This window comes from Mus musculus, chromosome X (genome assembly GCF_000001635.26).
Source record: "Mus musculus strain C57BL/6J chromosome X, GRCm38.p6 C57BL/6J".
Lineage (NCBI taxonomy): Eukaryota > Metazoa > Chordata > Mammalia > Rodentia > Muridae > Mus > Mus musculus.
This window is the reverse complement of record NC_000086.7, coordinates 56,579,291-56,599,656: the sequence shown is the minus strand read 5'-3', so window position 1 is coordinate 56,599,656 and position 20,366 is coordinate 56,579,291. Positions and strand designations below refer to the sequence as shown.

General features: G+C 39.8%; 1 protein-coding gene, 1 long non-coding RNA gene and 1 other non-coding gene across 3 annotated transcripts; 2 read left to right on the top strand and 1 right to left on the bottom strand.

The window, feature by feature from the left end:
- Positions 1-1,465, bottom strand: Gm36239. The gene is made up of 3 exons (XR_386934.2): positions 1,355-1,465; positions 503-599; positions 1-394 (listed from the first exon to the last, which is right to left on the bottom strand). It is a non-coding gene; the product is annotated as a predicted gene, 36239 (long non-coding RNA).
- A 247-nt stretch (positions 1,466-1,712) lies between these two features.
- Positions 1,713-14,145, top strand: Mmgt1 (membrane magnesium transporter 1). Its single transcript, NM_146234.4, has 4 exons — positions 1,713-1,872; positions 4,215-4,267; positions 8,476-8,579; positions 10,354-14,145. Exons 1-4 carry the CDS (start codon positions 1,794-1,796, stop codon positions 10,511-10,513), a joined length of 396 nt encoding a protein of 131 aa, NP_666346.1. The 5' UTR covers positions 1,713-1,793; the 3' UTR covers positions 10,514-14,145.
- On the top strand, positions 11,743-11,805 carry Mir5116 (microRNA 5116). Its single transcript, NR_039576.1, has one exon. It is a non-coding gene; the product is annotated as a microRNA 5116 (primary transcript).
- Positions 14,146-20,366: the final 6,221 nt, after the last annotated feature.

Here is a 20,366-nt window from a genome sequence, read left to right as displayed (position 1 = left end):
CTCCTCCTCTTAAGCACCGTCCTGTCAACTAAATAGTGTTGAGTTGGCTTGTTCTGATTCTGAAGTTCATTGTTACTTGTCCTTTTGTAAGGAATATATGCTACTGCAATTGCTATGGATCAAGCACTGTGTGTAGAGGGTCCAGAGAACAGTGATGACTATGACTTAATGTGATGGGATCCAGTTTTTCAGATTTGAAGAAACTTAAGCATACCAAAAGACCACAGGCTTTTAAGAACTAGACTGAATCTCTGTAAAGATCTTTTCAGTGATAAAAACACTCTTTGTTCTTCACCAACAGTTGTTCACCCTTCATCCAACATGTTTGTATGCAATGCCTGCTGTTTGACAATGTTCTAGAGAGGGAGAAAGCTGTCTTCTTGCAGCTCCCATCCTAGAGTGGGAAGAGAGGCAGCAAACAATAGCAACCCAACAAACATAATAAAGAAATAACATCGTTTAGAAGATGATATAAAGTCAGAATAGAATAAGGAGATCATACCTGAGAATGCTTCAACTTTCAAAGGCATGGTAAGGACCAGCAGTACTGACCAGGTACTGGTGAGTCAACTGATTCAGATGACACAGTTCTTTGGAGACTGATGGGAAAGAATGGTAATCAGGCTTCACACTTATTTTGTGATATGACATCAACAAAGCTGTGCCACTCAGCCAGGGGCACTGAAGTAACTTATATAGAGTTGAGGGTGTGAGTTACCTTTGGCCATAAAAATGTCGTGCCCACAGGGTTTACTCACACGCAAATGAATACTCAGCAGTGAGTAGCTAGGAATGCTGATCTGGAGCTAAGGAGTTATGGTATTTGAGGTAAAGTTGTTGATTTGGAATCACTGGAAAAACTAAGCTGGTCTGAAGTGGAAATGAACTAATGAGCTTGCTGAGAGTAGAGCGAAAAGAGATCCAGGAAAAACTCTCCTTCTGAATGCCTACATTTTAGGAGATGAAGATAAAAATGGAGAAAGGTTACAGTTGTGTGCTCATCAGACTGTTTCCAACATCCCTTTATTCTCCCTTCATACATTCTAGCTTTCTTCATGACAAAACAGTCCCGCTGTGCTACACTCTCTTTTGTGTGGATCTTGCTCATAGAAACGTAAAGCAGAAAGGTAAGATGTTGAACCAATGCTCTGAGCGTCCCCAACATGCGAGAGTTCAGGGCTCCATACCCCCCAAGTTACTCTCTACACTTTATTTACTTCCTCACGTTGATGCCCTTGCAACCTGCCTCGGTAACCGTTTCTGAGGCCAGAGGCATAAGAAAGACTTAGTGAAAGGAAAGGACTCTGTTGGGAGGAAAACCAAATCAATTAACCAATTATCAAATACCAAGTACCAGGCTTTCGAGTTCTACGCCCACAGCCATTTAGCAACGCCACCAGCCCCACCTTCTTCTCCTCCCAGGCCTTTCCGTAAGTCCCGCCCCTTCTCCAAATCCGGCGCGTATTTGCGGACGCTCTACCTCGTCTCCCCATTGGTCTCGCTCGGCCTGTTCTTTCACGCCCCCAACTCAGCCCTGCCTCTCTCCGGGAAGCTGCACTGCGCAGTCGCAGAGGAGGCCTCAGGCCCTTTTTCCGTGTCGCTGTCCCCTTCTTCCCGGCATTCCTTTTTCCGCGTTCTCTCGGCGGCTCTCTGGGTCTGGCCACCGCCGGCACTTCGCGCCCAGGGCTCTGGTGACGTCATGTTCCTGCGCCGCGTGGACGCCCGCCGGTGAAAGGAGGAGTACCTCTGCCGCCCTTCGTCTCCTTTTGTTGGGCTGCCGCTCCTTCTGAATCATGGCGCCGTCGCTGTGGAAGGGGCTTGTAGGTGTCGGGCTTTTTGCCCTAGCCCACGCTGCCTTTTCAGCTGCGCAGCGTAAGTAACTGAGGGACTGGGACCGCTCGCGTGGGGGACACCAGGGGCTGTGGGGGCGCTCCCCTAAGGGACTGTTGAACCCAGTGCAGGAGAGCCGTTTTAGGTCGGGGTGACTAAGTAAAGCCGTGCAGGGTCCTCAGCGGAGGGCTTGAGATCAGATGGCTGAGGAACACCTAGATTGCAGGACGGCCAGAAGAGGTTGCTGAGGTTTGAGAAAGAATTCAGACCGGGACTCTGTCCCAGAACTCCAGACACGACATGCCATATGCAGCCTAGGTAGCTAAGACAAAGTGTGGAATTGAGAACTTTGCATGCATGTGGCATCGTGACAGCTAGCTAGACAGCATCCCGGCCACTCTGCTGTCCAGGCAAAGACGGAGAAGTTAAGTGACCGCTTGCCTCAGGGAGGCACTGTGACACGGGGAAAGAGCAGTGGACTGGTTTAAAAGGTTGGTTGTTAACATTTTGCTTAACTGTTAAATCTGTGTGACCTTGGGCAAATGATAACGGTGCTGTATGGTGGGTTTTTATTTTTGTATTTTTTTGTTTTTTGTTTTTGTTTGTTTTCTCAGATCAATAATTGAAGTTGCTTCTGCTTTTAGGTGCTAGAGGTTCCTTGATTCCTTTAAGGGAATTCTTAGACTAGTGGAAAAACTAGTGGGCCAACAAATAATTGCAGTAAGATAATGTGAATGTTCCAAAGGTGTGTGTGTGTGTGTGTGTGTGTGTATGTGTATGTATGTGTGTATGTATGTTCATGGGGAGTAGTAATTTGGTGGGACCCTGGGGAAAGTGCCTTAGAGCTTTGCTGCTCATAGTGTGGTCAGTAGAGCAGCATCGTGGACATCACCTGGGACCTTGTTAGTGTCTACTCAGGCTCCACCTCAGAACTGTTGAATCAGAATATTCGTTTTAATAAATCCCTGGGTGATTTATAGTTTGTGAAGCACTGTCCTGGAGGAGAATAGGATACACTGGAGTACTGGTTATTTTCGAAGTAAGCTTTGGCTCTACTATAGTCACAAAGCAAGTAAGGCCCTTGCTTGAACTCCAACAGCCTCATTTTCCCAGTGAAGAAATGCCTAGCTGAAGATAGTCTTAAATTTCCAGAGTAGACTTCATTCAAACAAGAAAGTTAGCTAGAAGTGTGTCATTAAAAGGTTAATCCAAACAGCATATGATATTGGATTGATTTTGCTTTTATCCCTGTCCTTACAGGCTCTGTAAGTTCAAATATACTCTGCCTGCATATTTTTTTAAGCAGACTCAATACATTCACACAAGTCATTTTAAGTCTAGAGTACATTATGAATTAGGGATTGTCCTATTTAATCTAGAAGTGGATTGTCCTACTTCATCTAGAATAATATTGTCCTGCTTGATGTAGAATTAAGATTTTGGATTTTTATATTTTTCAAGTGCTAAGAATGCCTTGTGGACTGAAGCAAGACCTCTGCACTGCTCGTGCTGGCAAAAGACTGCCATTTACCTTTGACACTAGTTGTGTCATGGGAAATTGTGGCAGCAGATAGCATCCTATGGTGCTGGAGCATGCTCATCTCTGCCATAGTGACCTTTGATATAGCAGAGCTCTCACTGTTCATACACGAAATAAACCCTGTTCACCTTTCACGTTCCCATTTGCCACAGAGGAAACTGAGGCAGTGCAACTCTGTTCACTTTCCCATTGTAACATTCTGCAATTGAAGTAAGTGCTGGAGTTGCTGAGGATGTCTTGAATGAGGTACAGTAAATTGTAGTAAACAGAAAAGCTGGTGCTATGTATGACTTGGGGTTACCAGTTTCTAGATCCTGATCGCAGCCTTCAGTCCCTTGCAGCCTGCAGAAGTGAAGGCAGCAGCAGAATTAAGCAGTAGCAAGGACAGAAATTGAAGTCCTGGAACTCGAGTTACATCACTGCACTGAAGAGGAACATTTCCATACCAGTTTTCACTTTGGCTTCACTATGCAGTGGCAGGGTCATTGAGCATTGAAAATGTTTGTAGTCCTATTGATTGTTAAATAGTTATGACTTCTTTGACTACTTAGTGAAAGAAACAGTTTCAAAATTTCTAGAGTTTCTATACTAATGAAAAATTATGCTTAGTTCTTTCGGTTTCATATTTGCCATCTGTCACTTACTTAAGGTGATAAGACAGGCCTTGACAAGCATAAACTAATTCATAAAGATAAGGCTAACTATATTAGAAGAGGTTTTTGAGGAATCTGGGATCATTACTTTATGTAGTATATAAGTCAACCACTTTGGTCTATTGATTTTCTTGTATTTTAAGAAAGGAAAATGGGCTATAATTTCCTAATGGTGTGCTTCTGCTTTCTAGATCGTTCTTATATGCGACTAACAGAAAAGGAAGATGAATCATTACCAATAGATGTAAGTTGGTCGTTTATATTCCATTAAGTACACATTTAAAATCAGTCACTTTGCTTATGACAATTTTTATTTTGTCTTTTTAATTTTTTTTATAATTTTCAAGCATGATATGGCATTTGTTACCTGCTTCTTTTTTATTAAATTTTTTTGAATTAGAGTCTCAGTATGTAGCTCTGAATGGCTTGGATCTTGCTATATAGACTTGGCTGGTCTCAAATTCACAGAGATCTACCTGCTTCTGCCTCTGCCTCTTTCTTTGCCTCCTGAGTGCTAGGATTAAAGTCCTGTGTTACCTTGCCCAGCTGTTACCTGCTCTTATCACTGTAAAATCGAAAGATTTTGAAATCTTAAAAAAATTCTATTAGACCTTTTTGATCAGACATGGAGGCTTATACCTATAATCCCAGCGCTTGGAGATTGAGGCATGAGGATTGGTGTGAGTTTGAAGTCAACTTGGACTACAGAATAAGACCCTTGTCGTAAAAACAAAAGCTAAAGAAGGAAATGGGGGTGTCTCTGTATTGACAGTATAAAATGGCCTTTAAAAATTGTCATTTGGCTCAAATTTTTATAAAAATTCCTTTTTAAATATTTTATTATGCGTGTAGCAGTTCATGCCACAGCGTAAGTGTGTAGGTCACTTATGTGACAGTGTAACAGCAGGAGTCAGGTCTCTTCTTCCACCATGTGGGTCCCAGGGAAAAAAGTCTCAGGTCGTCAGGCTTGATGGCAAGCATCCTCACCTGCTCAGCCATTTCACTGTCCCAACAGTTAGTTCTTTTGAAAATGAAGGTTAAGAACAAGCAGTGCGGAAAAAGGTGGCTTTCAACTTGAGTTAATCCTAGTCCTCACTTGACTGTTTTACTAGTTTACTGTTATTAGATTTAAACTTACCAAAACTGTAAGTTCTTTGTAACAAACTTAAACAATAGTGTGAAAATATCTAATCATTCAAAATTAAAACAGTGGAAGCAACAAAACTGATCCCATTCCCTGGCAACTTCACATTTGCTCTTAATAGTTTAAAGGGCATCAGTGTTTAGGCTGTAGAGTGTATGGACAGTGTTGTCTTGCTGCATGTACTTTACCTAACTGAGACAGCTTTGCGGGGGCTGGCGAGGTGTCTCAGTGGGGAAAGACGCTGGCTGAAAAGCCTGATAATTTGACTTTAATCCCTGGAACCTACATGGTAGGAGAGATCCAACTTGTGCCAGATGGCTCAGATTTGAACCCTTCCTTATGCTATGGCACTTACTGCCCCCACCTATAAATATGAACCAAATGGCAAAATTAAGGTGAAAACTAGATCCTTTAAAAAAGCATTATGCACTTGCATGTGTAGTTTACAAATTGTTTTTGAAATTAAAATATAATTGTATCATTTTGCCCTTTCCTTTCCTCCTTCTCAATGCTTCCCGTGCACTCATCCCCCACTCTCACTCAACTTCATGGCCTCTGTTTCTTTAATTATTGTTATATGCATACACATATGTGTATATATTCCTAAATATATAAATACAACCTGCTCAGTTCTTGCAATGTTACTTGAATGTGTATGATTTCAGAGATGCCCATGGGGCCTCAGCCCTAGACAAAGCACAGCCAGCTAAGGAATGCCGAGAGCATGGAGAAATAGTCTTCCCGAGGGAAGAGCTCCCAGATTCGCTCTCTAATGCTAAGTGTGTATTTAGCTTTATAGTTAGCTAACGTTCCTGTTTTGTTTGTTGAGACAGAGTCTATGTGGCCTAAGTAAGCACTGAAATCATATGGCCCAAGCATGGCCTTGAAAGTCTTGAGTCTGCTGCCTTCATCTGTGTGCTGAGATTACAGGCATGTGCCAGTAAACCTACTTCAGAGTTACCTTTTCATGGACATAATCTTTCTGGAATGTATTTTGATGACAATCCATTGGTTTTTCACATTCTTACTAACAGTGTGTTCTATGAAGGACATTCTCTGTGGGGCTAGGGATGTAACTCAGTACAGTGTTTGCCTGGCATAAACAAATCCCTGTGTTTTCTCCTCTACACCCGATAAAGTGGACATGATGGAACACACCTATAATCCTAGCACTTGGGATGTAGAAAAGGAGGCTCAGAAAATAAGGTTTTGCTCAGCAACATGGAACTGAATCCCTGTCTTAAAAACAACAACAAAACAAGACAATCTCTTTGGAATATTAGTGGTTGGAATGTAAAGTGACATTTCAGATGTCATTAATTTTTAATTTAGACAGTGATAGCTTGTGATTAGTTTTGTCTCTCTTTAAAGATGTGGTACATGTGGCTGTTTGCTCATCCTCTTTTTACCTTCTCTTCTTGGGAGCTATATACAAACATATAATCACATATATATTTTCAAAATAAAAATCATGTGATCGTAACTCAGAAAATAGGCTCATAATCCTATGTGGTTAATTTCAAACATTCAGATTATTGCTTGCACAACCTGTTTGGAAAGCAGTTTGGTGTTATGTAATACATTGAACACATACATCCTCTGTTCTCAAGAGTTTCCATTCCTGTGTACCAGGAAACATGTAGGAATATTTATGCTGGCCTTGTAGAAATGTCAAGAAGCATCCCACATTCCCAGTAATAACGCAGTAAGCCATGGTGCTTTCATATGATAGGTACTAAGCACAAAGAAAAGGAATAGATTACTGCTGCAGGGATGAATCTCACAATGTTGAGGGAAGATGGCTAGACTCAAAAGAATGTATTTGAGTGCATTTAAATGAGAGTCACAATGAGTAAAAGTAAATGGTAATGTGTTTTAGACATCCTTAAATTGTTCAGAAGCACAAGGAAAACTGTCAGGAAGAACAAGGAATGGATTACTGGTATAGTAGTTAACTTTGAGAAGGAAGGTTCTGGGAAGCCATGTTTGGTGGCGTACCTGGAAAGACTGGTGCAGGAGAATTGTGAATGCCAACTTGACTGTTTCAAGTGAGACAGGAGGAAAGACTGGACCTTTAGCTGGTTGGTGGGTATCTGATACCTTTTCATTGCTCTCCTTTATATTGTGCTCATATGCTTTGTGCCCTCTGCTACTAAACAGCAATAACAAAAAGGAGTTTTAATTGCTCTTGGAAGCAGACAGTTTGGTACTTGAGTTCTGAGGGGCTTAGTACCATTCAGTACTTGGTGATTTTGCTTCTGTGAACATGTTGCTAAGTTCACTTTCTAAATCATCAGGAGTGTTATTGTACTTAAGAGGTTTTATTGTGTCTGAGTACAAATCATTTCAAGTAAGAACTGACCCCTTGATGAGTGGCTCTGAGGAATGTTTGTTAGAAGTCATCCAGAGAGCTTCTTTTAGTTGGGAGATTTTCAATTATTGCCTCTATATCATCGGTTAGTATGGAACTCTTTAAATTATTCACATTATCTTGCTTTAATTTTGGTAGATCACACACATCTAGAAAATCATCTGTTTGAAAAGATTATTCCAGCTTGGTGGAATGTAAATGTTAAAAGGATTGAATACTCTCCATGTCTCCTTTCTCCTCTTTAATTTTATTAATTTCACTCATTTATTTCTTTTGGTTAACTTGGCTTGAAGGTGTGCCAATCTTGTTAATGTTTTCAAAGAGCCAACTCTTTGTTTCACTGATTCTTTATATTTTTGTTTTTATTTCACTGATTTCAGCCATGATTAATGGGATCTCTATATTATACCCCTTCCACAAGGCTCAAAGACCGTCTTGAAAGATGGGGCAGAAAGACTGTAGGAGCCTGAAGTCAGGGAGGATCAGAGGGAAACAGTCTCTTCTGGCTGTGACAAGAGTGCTACACTCACGACTCAGAGCAGCTGTGGTCACCTGCACAGCATCAGTCCACTCAACAGTCAAGCGTGGAGTGGGAAGGGTCCATGAGTCCCTACTCCTCACTGATGCACTGTGGATAGTTAATGGCTTCTGTGAAGGGAGGGACAGTTTTTCTTAAAGGTTGACTCCTGGGGTCGGTTATTAAACAATAATTTAATGTAGAAGAGATACAAACTTGGGGGTCAAAGAAACTGAGACATGTGGGTGGGATAAATGGGAGGCATATCATCAAAATAAATGGTATGAAAGCCTCAAAGAATTAGTAAAAATTATTCAAGAATATTCATCTAAAATAAAAGTCGCCCAGAGGGGGAAAGCAGATTGTCAGTTCCAGTAGCATTCATATGCTATATGTTAATCTGCATCTTTATACTCACAGATAGTTCTTCAGACACTTCTGGCCTTTGCAGTTACCTGTTATGGCATAGTTCATATCGCAGGGGAGTTCAAAGACATGGATGCCACTTCAGAATTAAAGAATAAGTAAGTCCCTTTTCAGAAGCATTTAATTTCAAAGACATGTTTTATGTACATGATTTACAGTCGGTTTTTGACTACGTAAAAGTTGTTTTCATCTTTGTATTATGGTTATGTAGTTTGTAAGGGTAATGAGGGAAATAATTAAGTCAGTGTTTGGTGTCATAGGACAAGCAGAAGTTGAAAGCCAGGTATGGTGGCACATGCCTATAAGCCCAAAACTCTTGAGAAGTGAAAAGCAGAAGGATTGTGAGTTCCAAGACAGTGTGAGCTCTATGGGAAGATAAAAAATAAAAGTAAAATTAAAATGGAGACCACTACAAATAAGATATTAGATTGTGGTTCCTGCTAGTGGCCTAAAGTATTGGTTGGTTAGAATGTGATAGGTGGATGAAAATAGGTGTATAGAAAGCTAATAGCTCAGAACTGGCTTCCTTCCCTGCTTTTTCTTCCCATGTATCCCCTTCCTTCCTCCCTTCTCCCCTCCCTTTCTAATGCTTTTATCCTCTTGTCTCAGCGTATTATTTCGAAAAATAACTGATTTTTCTGTTTCCTCTGTCCTTTAATCTTGACTTGAGTCCTGCCCTCAGCCCTATTTCTGTGTGTGGATTAAATAATACTGTTGTTCTGCATATTTCTCCTGTCTTTTGTTTGCTCTCTTGCCCCATATTTTTAATTTGCTTTCTTTAATTCTATTTCTGGACTTTCCCAACCTTCCTTATCTAGAAATAATAATCCCTTACAATATTTTCTTTGAAGTATTCACAGGCAGCATCTATATACTGGAGAAAATCCCTCCCCCTCCATTTACTTCATTATTTCTATTTATTTTAAGATTATTTTGTATTTATGTATATGTGGCTACATGAGTTTATGTGCACACTATGCACACAGGTGCCTGTGGAGGCCAGAGGGAATTGAATTCCCCTGGAATTGGAAGTAGAGGTGCTTAGGAGCCACCCACCCAGCATGGTTGCTGAGAACTAAACCCTGTTCTCTGCAGGAGCAGTACACGTTTTTAATCCTTGAGCTGCCTCTCAAATATTTCCATTTTGAAGGTATTCTTGGGTGGTTAAATGGGGCTAACTTTGAGATTTGGTCTTTTTTTTCCATAAAGAGAAGATTCTCTGGTTTTTTTCAGAAAATAATATTTCAAAGCAAACACTAAAAGTGTTTAAATTAATACTTTTTTAATTTTTTAAATTAATTAAATTAGTGTTTTGAGAAGCCATTAATATCTCAAGATGTTTATGGACTTTTCTAGAGGATACAAATCTCACTGGAAGAGTCTTTGAAGGATCTCAGGCAAGGAGCCAAACCAAATGGCATCAAGTAAGGGGCAGCAGAATCGATGAGTTTGGTCAATAGTACATACAGAAGGCCAAACGGGATTTCATTGTACCTGAAAAACAGATCCGTGAAATCTCATATGGCTTGAAATATCTATGACTTAAGGCCAAAGGAGAATAATCAGAGGTGCAGTGTGTGTGCTGGCATGGAAAGGTGGTATGGTGATTGAAGTTCATCTAGAATGTGTGTGTTATTATTGCTAGACATTCCTGGGAGAATGGCTGAAGAAAAGAAAGTCTGAGAACTTTATGGTCATTTCCAAGTTTCATATATTCTCTGTATAGGAAAAAATATACAGTACAGTGTGATTACTATTTATAGTTTAATTTGTAATTCACAACAAATTCGTAATTCATTAGAAGCCTGCTTACTTTTCAAATGGGCTTTTATAAAGGTTTATCTAAAAATTGGTGTTCTTTTTTCTTTTAAGGACATTTGATACCTTAAGGAATCACCCATCTTTTTATGTGTTTAACCATCGTGGTCGAGTGCTGTTCCGGCCTTCAGATGCAACAAATTCTTCAAACCTAGATGCATTGTCCTCTAATACATCGTTGAAGTTACGAAAGTTTGACTCACTGCGCCGTTAAGCTTTTTACAAATTAAATAACAGGACAGACACAGAATTGAGTATTGGAGTTTGGGGTGTAAAACACTCCCCCCAAGATCAGTATTTATATTGCTATTTCAGAGCTAGTTAAACTAATCTATGGGCCCTTGTTTATATATTATCGATCCGATCAAATGGAGTATGAATTATCTGTGAAATGAGTCTTTGAACTTTCGTATAGAGTTCTTTTGTTGATTTGAAACAATTCCCATGTTTTGTAAAAGTCACTGTTTCAAACATAATTCCCTGAAAAAATGTTCGGATTTTTGTGATTATTTATTTTCATAGATTTCTTTTCTTTTGCACTACAGTTTTTAGGAATCCTGGAAATACCATATACCATCTGTGTTTTGCAGCACAAGAATCAAATGGTCTTCAGTTCTTATCAGACCAACTTCTTTAAGAAGACCAAAATGGTGACTTTACAGTTTTTCTTTGGTCCCCTAAAAAGTGACTCTACTTTTACAGATACTTGCCAATTTTTACTTTATTAATGGTTTCTCTCCGGACTCCACTCCCTGATACTGTCTAACATAAGCTGTCTTGTTTCATCATTTCTAGGATTCTGTGTGCAGTGAGCAATTTTTGTGTCAGAAATTCTATCATAACATATATATTTAACAAGCTCATCTTGCTGTAAAACTACTCATGTTCTTTTGTTGTAAAATTTTCACTGATTGTATAATGTAAGACTAGTTGAAAGTAGACCAAAAAGACAACTTGTGACTTCATTATCTTGCCTGAGTAGAATAGTATTGATTGAGGAAAACTGATCGTCATTAGCCAGTCTCACTCATTATAAGTCTGTTGGTTTATGTTGTACTAAACTAGTGAATTAGTGAAAGTAAAGGAAATGGCTCATTTTATCTAAAGGCACATGTGCAAAGAAACTGGGCCAAATATGTTCTAAATATTTGGAGTTCATCTATTTGAATTCTCTTAGAAAATTCAGGTCATTTAGGAAGTTGGTTCTCAGCTTCTGACTGAGAGCTGGCCTGGAGCTTCCCATCTTCACTCTGCGGTGCTGAGGGGGAGGATGACATGCCATTGGATGCTTTTCAGAAACAGTAGTTTACTCTGACAACATTGGAGTAGCTTTTTCAGCTAGAAAGCTAAGAAGCTCAACATTACTGTAGAGATTATTGCTTCCCACGAGCATGAACACATTACTTGTGTTAAACTCTATAGGTGTAAAGGGAATCACTGCGGATTTTGATAGGAACCCCGCCTGATGCTTTTTGGTTTGTTTCAGGCAGGGTCTTCATATCGAGAAGCTCTTTTACTTGGTAGCATTTTTTGATTAGGAATGAACCTCAGCCTTTCTGCCCAGTCATACAGAGCCTCAAAGGCCAAGGTTATTTTGTCATTTCTTTGTTGGTTTTGGTTTTTGTTTGTAAACAGGATTCCGTATAACCTGAGCTAGCCTCAAATGTACTATGTAGCCGAGGATGATCCTCATGCCTCCACCGTGTCAGTGCTAAGATTATAGGTGCTGTCACTACACCTGGTTTTTTGAGATCCTGGGCACTGAACCCAGGGCCTCATGCATGCTAGGCAAGCACTATACCAGCTGAACTACATCCCAGGCCCTTGACATTGAATTATGATTCTTGAGCTCTGTTTTGCTAACTAAGTCTATGGAGCATTGACTGTTCTCTAATGAGAACAAACTTGGAAATCTGCTGATTACCTACAATAATTTAGACATAGGCTAAAAGTGTGAAGTCAAGCCAGGTGTGGTGGCATGTGCTTGTAATCCTAGCACTTACAAGGCTGAAACAGGATCACAAGTTTAGGGCAGAACTGGGCTATCTTAATGAACCCCTGTCTTAACCCCAACCCCCAAAAAGCGAACCCAAGGACTAATGCGATAGCTAAATCAAAATGGCGTGCAGGACGCATGCTGTACATCAGGCTTTTCTGCCATACTCCTCGACTATTACTTGACTGAAGAGCCTCTTGTTTTCTTCTCCTTGGAGACTGTTTTCCCTTCTTAATGTGTTTTCATAACAATGTTACTGAGAATCTGCGTGTTTTGTACTTCCATTCTTTAAAGGATGTATAATTGCCAGATGTGGCTCATGCCTATAATACTAACACTCAGGAGGCTAAGGCAGGAAAGTTTTCACACAGGTTCAAGACCAGAATTAGATACACAGTGAGACCTTATCTTTAAAGAAGTTATACAAATTTTAAAGGGTACAATTAAGTAACTTTAAATATACTCACAAAATTATGCAACCACTTGATAAATCTAGGCCATTTCACTCCTCTCCAAGAAGCCCTGTATTCTTTAGTAGTCACCTCTGATTTCCTCCCAGTTTGTCCCACGTAGGTCCTAGGAAACCAATAGTTTATTATATGCATAATCTGATCATTTACTATAAATGAGTTAATGCAATATTTAGTCACTTAGTTTCATAAATATGGTTTCCTACGTGGGATAAATGCTCATTCTGAGAACTCAGAACCCAGTACAGTGACAGAAAGTGTCTGGGTTTGTAAATCTGGTAGGAAGCTTGCCTAGCACGTGCGAGACCCTAGGCTCACTCACAGTATCCCAGGAAAAAAAAAAGCTAGTTGATAAATCAATGGATTTAAAGAGGGAAAGCCAGATACCTGGCAGACTCTAGAGTTAATCTTATTAAATAGAGTACTTTTCCTCCTAGCCAAACATTCATTCTATACTACTGCTTCTAACTTACATTCTAGTTCCTCCCAGCTCTGCTTTGGTTTTGCCAAGACAGGGTTTCTCTGTGTAGCCCTGGCTATTCTGGAACTCACTTTGTAGACCAGGCTAGACTCCAACTCACAGAGATCCACCTGCCTCTGCCTTCCAAGTGTTGGGATTAAAGGCGTGCACCATCAGTGCCCAGCCCATTCTCGTTTCTACAATGGATATTAAAATGTCTTCTTGTCTTCTCAGCCAAGAAAATCCTGCTTAAAAAAATGCTAAAACATTTGGCCGATAACTGACATGGTAAATTTATTTAGACGTGTCCACCTTTGGACAGCTTGCATACCTCAGACCAGGTAAATAGCCCCAGGTTTTTAAATCGACTTCATTGAATTTCTGCTATCTTCTTGAAATATGGTACTATACGACTAAGTCAGATTTGGGTGTGTTGTAACAGTGCTAAGTGTGCTCAGTAGAATTTTATTTACAGTACTGTGTGATAGTCCATTACTGCCTAGGGTAGTTGAAAACCAGTGATCTGAGCTAGTGCTAGGTAAACCTATAGCTGACATGATTTCAGTCACACTCAAAAATAGGAGACATGTACCCAGCAAAGTTCTCCAGAATGCAGGAACACACTTCATAACCAGGGAACTAGCCAAATCCTATGGGCTAATAGCTCAGCTGCAGGGAATAAAGATTGTGAATTGGTGGCAAGTATGCACAATAACTCCCTAATAATTGCTTCCTAAGCACTTGTGGCATACTTTTGAGTGACATAACAGCATTTTCTTGGCTGTACATGACCGGTTTCCATGATGTATTGAATACTGTTGTTTGTGAGCCTTGATGCCTGTAACACCAATAAACCCATTGTTGAATATATTTTCTCTCTTTAAATGACCTTGCCTTGTCCAATAAATAAGCGATTGTCTCACCTTGTGTTTGGTAGTGGGTTTTTGTTCATTTGCTTTTACTTTCAATCTCATTTCTTCATTTTCTCTGCCCCCAGAAAAAAAAAGGAGCTGATTTTATCATGTTATATATGTTGTATGATGATGTACTTTTTCTAGTATGATGCTGATTTTTAAATGTGTACTGTAAATGATCTGTAAAATCTTCCTTTATTTTTTGTTTTTAACATTATAATACAATTATATAGTTTCTCCTTTTCCTCTACTCCCTCTAATGACTTACATGTACCCTCCTTGCCATATTTCAAATTCATGGCCTCTTTTTCTTTGCTGTTTTACAGACATATTTGAGACGGTGTCTCATTTAGACCTTACTGGCCTCAAACTCCTACATAATCAAGGCTGGACTTGAAATTCCCAATCGTCCTGCATCTGCCTCTCAAGTCCTGAGCTTACAGCTGTTCACTACCACACCCCAGCACATATGGAAAGTTTTAATGCATGTGTGTCTTTGCACTCATAACGTATGTCGTTTCTAAATAACCAAGTGCCCTGCATGGTATAGGAGTTGGTCCTTGAGCATCAATATGTACTCACTGCATCACAAGTACGTCACACAGTCAAAATGACAATGTTTAAGAAATCCTGATTGAGCTGCCTCTGGTGGCACATACCTTTGATACTCAGCTACAAACTGAGCTGTAAGTTGGTCAGGAATTTGTAATGACTTTTTTGTTTTTCAAAAAGCCAGTACTATCAGGGAAAAAAAATGAAATGTTTAGCCTGATAGTGGTGTCATATGCCTTTATTCCCAGCAGTTAGTAGACAGGGACAGCCTGATCTCTGAATTTGTGGCAAGAATGGTCTTAGCAAGTTCCAGGGTAGTCAGGAATACACAGGAAAAGCCCTGTCTTGAAAAACAAAACAAAATGAAGTTTAATGAGAATCTAAGGGCAAGTCCCATGTGTAAAACTAATCAGTTACTTACAGTAATTTGAAAATGCTACCAGTATCAAAATCTATATACAATATTTCAAAATGACCTGGTAAAGTGGTTTTTTTTTTTTTAATTTAAGAAGGGAAGGGTAAGATAATATATGTACATGGGAAGACTAGGTAATGAAAGTCATAAAATTTAGTGTCACAATTAAAATATATTGTATGAAAATAGTATTTAAATAAAAAAGATTAGTCCCTGGTTAGAGAAGCCAGCTTTAGAATGATCAAAAAACTTTATTTTGTTTAATAATAGGAGTAGTCTCAGAGTAGCTGGAGAAGTGCACATGTCACACTTGATTATTGTTTTGTGTATTAGGTATTTGTCTGTTGTGGGATTTGTAAATGGACTTTGTGTTTTGGGAAAAATACACTTGGTCTCTTCTCAAATATGTGTGTTTCCAGAGGCAACCAACTTTAATTGACATCCAACATATACTTTATTATTTTACATTTATGGAATCAGACAGTTTATGCCTTTGTATGTTATTCTTTTTGTTTCTTGTGTTTTATAAGATCTTTCAGTATCTATCTAAACATCTCATTTTTAACTGATACTTCAAACATTGGTGTATTTTTAGATTGTTTTCAGTATTTTACAAAGTCATATTGGAATGAATATACTCATGGTTTTTAGTGAGATTATGCCCACAGGGTTAATTGCTACCAAAGAATTCCTGAATGAATGGGTGTTTTTCAGTTTCAGTTGACCTTCAGACATCTCTGCCCAGCCAGTATCCTTCTACACACACTGAAACTGGATACGAATTGTTTTGGTTTAATCATCTGAAAGCAAATTATTAGAATCTTACATTTTAATGAAGGAGTAATGAATGCATTGAATGTAGTAGATGGAACACATCATTATCTCTTGGTTATTTATATTTTCAGTGAATTGTATGGTCATGTACTGTTTTCAACTTTTGTTCTGGTTTAAGAAGTTAAGAAAATCTACACAATGGAGTACTACTCAGCTATTAAAAAGAATGAATTTATGAAATTCCTAGCCAAATGGATGGACCTGGAGGGCATCATCCTGAGTGAGGTAACACATTCACAAAGAAACTCACACAATATGTACTCACTGATAAGTGGATACTAGCCCCAAACCTAGGATACCCAAGATATAAGATATAATTTGCTAAACACATGAAACTCAAGAAGAATGAAGACTGAAGTGTGGACACTATGCCCCTCCTTAGATTTGGGAACAAAACACCCATGGAAGGAGTTACAGAGACAAAGTTTGGAGCTGAGATGAAAGGATGGACCATGTAGAGACTGCCATATCCAGGAATCCACCCCATAATCAGCATCCAAACGCTGACACCATTGCATACACTAGCAAGATTTTATTGAAAGGACCCAGATGTAGCTGTCTCTTGTGAGACTATGCCGGGGCCTAGCAAACACAGAAGTGGATGCTCACAGTCAGCTAATGGATGGATCATAGGGCTCCCAATGGAGGAGCTAGAGAAAGTAGCCAAGGAGCTAAAGGGATCTGCAACCCTATAGGTGGAACAACATTATGAACTAACCAGTACCCCGGAGCTCTTGACTCTAGCTGCATATGTATCAAAAGATGGCCTAGTCGGCCATCACTGGAAAGAGAGGCCCATTGGACACGCAAACTTTATATGCCCCAGTACAGGGGAACACAGGGCCAAAAAGGGGGAGTGGGTGGGCAGGGGAGTGGGGGTGGGTGGATATGGGGGACTTTTGGTATAGCATTGGAAATGTAAATGAGCTAAATACCTAATAAAAAATGGAAAAAAAAAGAAAATTGGTTATTTAGTAACACTTTTCAGAATTTTATCTGTATGGTTAAAGTTAGCAGCATTTGTGGCTACTGGGAATTTGCTTTGCTTATAAAGGCTTTCACATTTAAGAGTGAATTGAATATACTTTTTTAGCATTTTAAAGGCTTCTTTGTTTTTTATTTGCTTGTTTGTTTTTGAGACAAACTCTTTCTCTCTGTACTGGCTGACCTGTACACAGTATGTAGCCTAGGCTTGCCTGGATCTAACCACAATCCTGCCTTCATCTTTCAAAGTGCTGAGACCACCATAACTGGCTCAAGGGCTTTCGTTTGTTTGCATAAAGGATTGTTGCAATCCTTTACAGCTTCTGGTCATTCGTAACTTATTTAGGTAGTAGGAATACTTTTTATACAAGTAACTAACTGGTTATCCCAACCCCATTCATTCTTTCTTCCACATTGATTGGAAGGATCATCGTCATACTTTGAATGTCCAAACCTCTCTTCCTGGATTCTACAGTGTGTTGGGGGAGGGGGGGTCACACTTGTAATTGTTTCAACTTGCTATACACTTCCTTTTTTTTTTTTTCTTTTTTGTGGTCCTGGGGCACTAAGACAGCTCCTTGAGCATGATGTACAAGCGCTCTACTTCACTGGTCTGTGTCTGTAGCTCTATGTTCTCATATTTGGCATCTCTACTCCAAACCTCAGTAGTCCTTCTGAGGATTGTTTCCTAATCTTGCATGTTTATTTTTTTCCAGATAAGCTCTAGTTATCATTTTCTCCATATCTAAAATCATACTATTGTTTTCCAGAGATTTTATTTTGGAGTGTGCAGGCGTCTGAACTGTGATAGAAGAGTAAGAGCCTTGATTCTCCATCACTTAGATCCATCATTCCTAACTTTGTTGCCGCTGTTCTTTGTTTTCTCCCAGTGCGCTTTTGCTTTGCTTCTGTAATCATTTCAGCCAAGCTGGAGACATTCCTTACCACACTTCATAACATTCCTAAACATGCCAGTGTGCCTGTCCTACAAGAGTGAGGGCATTCTCCTGTGTGATCACAATGCCACTCCCAACAACGAAGCAGGATTAGTTTAGATTCGAATTTCTCCACCCTTCTCTCAAATAGCTTTTCTAGTGGCTTCCCCAAGGGTCACAGATTAGTGCTGATGGGTGTCCCTTTAGGCTGTCTTTTGGAAAAGTGTTATTTTCTAAATAAAATTGGCTCTTTGAACTTTTTCTTGACACAATGACAACCTTATTAGAGCTTAAGAGCCAGACACTAGGGCAGTCAGGCTGCCAGGCAGAGGACTCCAGAGAAGAGGAAGAGGTGGCTTCAGTAAGGAAAGTCAGCCAGCAGCCACATGGCCCACAAGCAGCTACAAGGCTGCAAGGAGAAGTAGAGGTGGCCTCGTAGAGGAGTAGTAAGGAAGCCCAGAGTAGCTGGAAAGCATGCCCAAGCTTTGGCCACTATCCCAAAGGAAGAGACAGAAAGGTTAAAAAAAAAAAAACAAAACAAAACAAAACAAACAGGCAAAGTTCTTCTGAGTCAGAAAAACCAGTAGACCTTAGTGCTCCATAGTGGAAGATTTGCAAGAGACTGGATGGAGGAAAGGACTTCTGGGAAGAGAAAGAACATAATCTCACTGAGGAAATAATCCCACCCACTCCTTAGAATGACTTTAGGTGAATTAGCTTTCTGTGGGTAGGAAGGTAGGCTGATGATTCGAAAATTTTCACACTTGCAGAAAACTTGGGAAGATTGTCATATGCTCTATAATCGGTCTATTTTGTTAGTAACATGTTCATTGAAGCCATTTGGTACAATCAGTGAACCAATATTAGTGTGAGATACTAACTAAAGTCCATACTTATTTTCGGATTTCTTGGGGTTTGCCTAGTATCTTTTTTGTGTTTTAGGATCTTATGTTAAGATACTGTGTCCCGGCTTCTCTTGCCTGTGACAGCTTCATAGCCTTTATTTGATGTTTTGCTGCTGGGATTTGCCTGACATTATTAGTAGACTGTGCTTCTATGTTGGGGCAGGAGAGAATTGACAGGCCTGTCAAAGGTAAGACTTGTCAAGCATCTGTCTCCTCTGTGAAATTGCACTTTGTCCTCATGCAGTGCTATTAGAAAGCCGTACATGTAGCCCATACTTACAGAGTGACAACTTACGATACCCTACCTTGAGGGCAGAGTACTCATATAACTGATTTAGGTTTCTTCTATAGAAATAACTTCTACAATATGTTCCATCTCCTTTACCAATCTATTTAGTCATTCCTTTATTCAAGTTTGGGTTTTCAGATATGAATACTACCTTATTTTGTTGCTGCAACTGTTCCGATTGTAAATACTGGGAGCTTTATCTGTGGCTCTTATGTCCTTTGGCCATGCCCTCATCATTGTAGGTTTTGATTTTAAGCACTTCTTTGGTTTCTGGCAATATAATACATTCTAAACTTTGCATTGTCTATCACCTTTTCTAGTCCTAGAATTAGCCAGTTTTCCAAAATAGCCTGGTTTCATTGAGTGAAGAATGGTATTAGAAACCAAGACCTGGCCACTGCTTTGCTCATTGCCACTGGAATTTCACTGCTTCCACATCTTCTCATTTGGATATAATAAGGAAATGGGTGTACTCAATTAGCCCGTGCACTTCCATGTAAGTGTAACTATTTCTACATATAACATCTTGATCCATGCTTAGTGGGTTCATGCTGGTATTGAATACATCATCCCATAGATAATTCAAACTTCTTTTTCCTTGCTTATCAGTCAGCCTCCAACTGAAACCTGACTCCTGCCTTCTGCTAGTCACTTAATTGAATTGTTTGGTTTCTAATTGTTTAACTTACTGCACATATAAGTAATTGCAGAATTGCTAACTCACAGTCCCAAGGAAACAACTTTATCAGGTGGGAGCCCAGAGATTACAAATTGATTGTTTGCCATTTGTTTTACAGACTGCCCAGTTGTAAAGTGACAGGTTATTCCCCAGTCTCTTCAGTACACGCACTGATTTATTTTTAGAATTTTATTCCTTTTTTAAAAAGCTATTTATTTATTTCATGTATATTAGCACACAGTAGCTGTCTTCAGACACACCAGAAGAGGGTATCAGATCCCATTACAGATGGTTGTGAGCCACCATGTGGTTGCTGGGAATTGAACTCAGGACCTCTGGAAGAGCACTCAGTGCTCAATCACTGAGCCATCTCTCCAACCCAGGTTTTTTCTTTCTCTTTCTTTTTTCCTTCCTTCCTTCCTTCCTTCCTTCCTTCCTTCCTTCCTTCCTTCCTTCCTTCCTTCCTTCCTCTCTCTCACTCTCCCTCTCTCCCTCTCTGCCTACCTGCCTTTCTTCTCTCTCTCTCTCTCTCTCTCTCTCTCTCTCTCTCTCTCTCTCTCTCTTTCGAGTCAGTGTCACTTTGCAGACTCAGGCTTGCATCAACCTCACAGCAATGAACCTGTCTCATCCACTT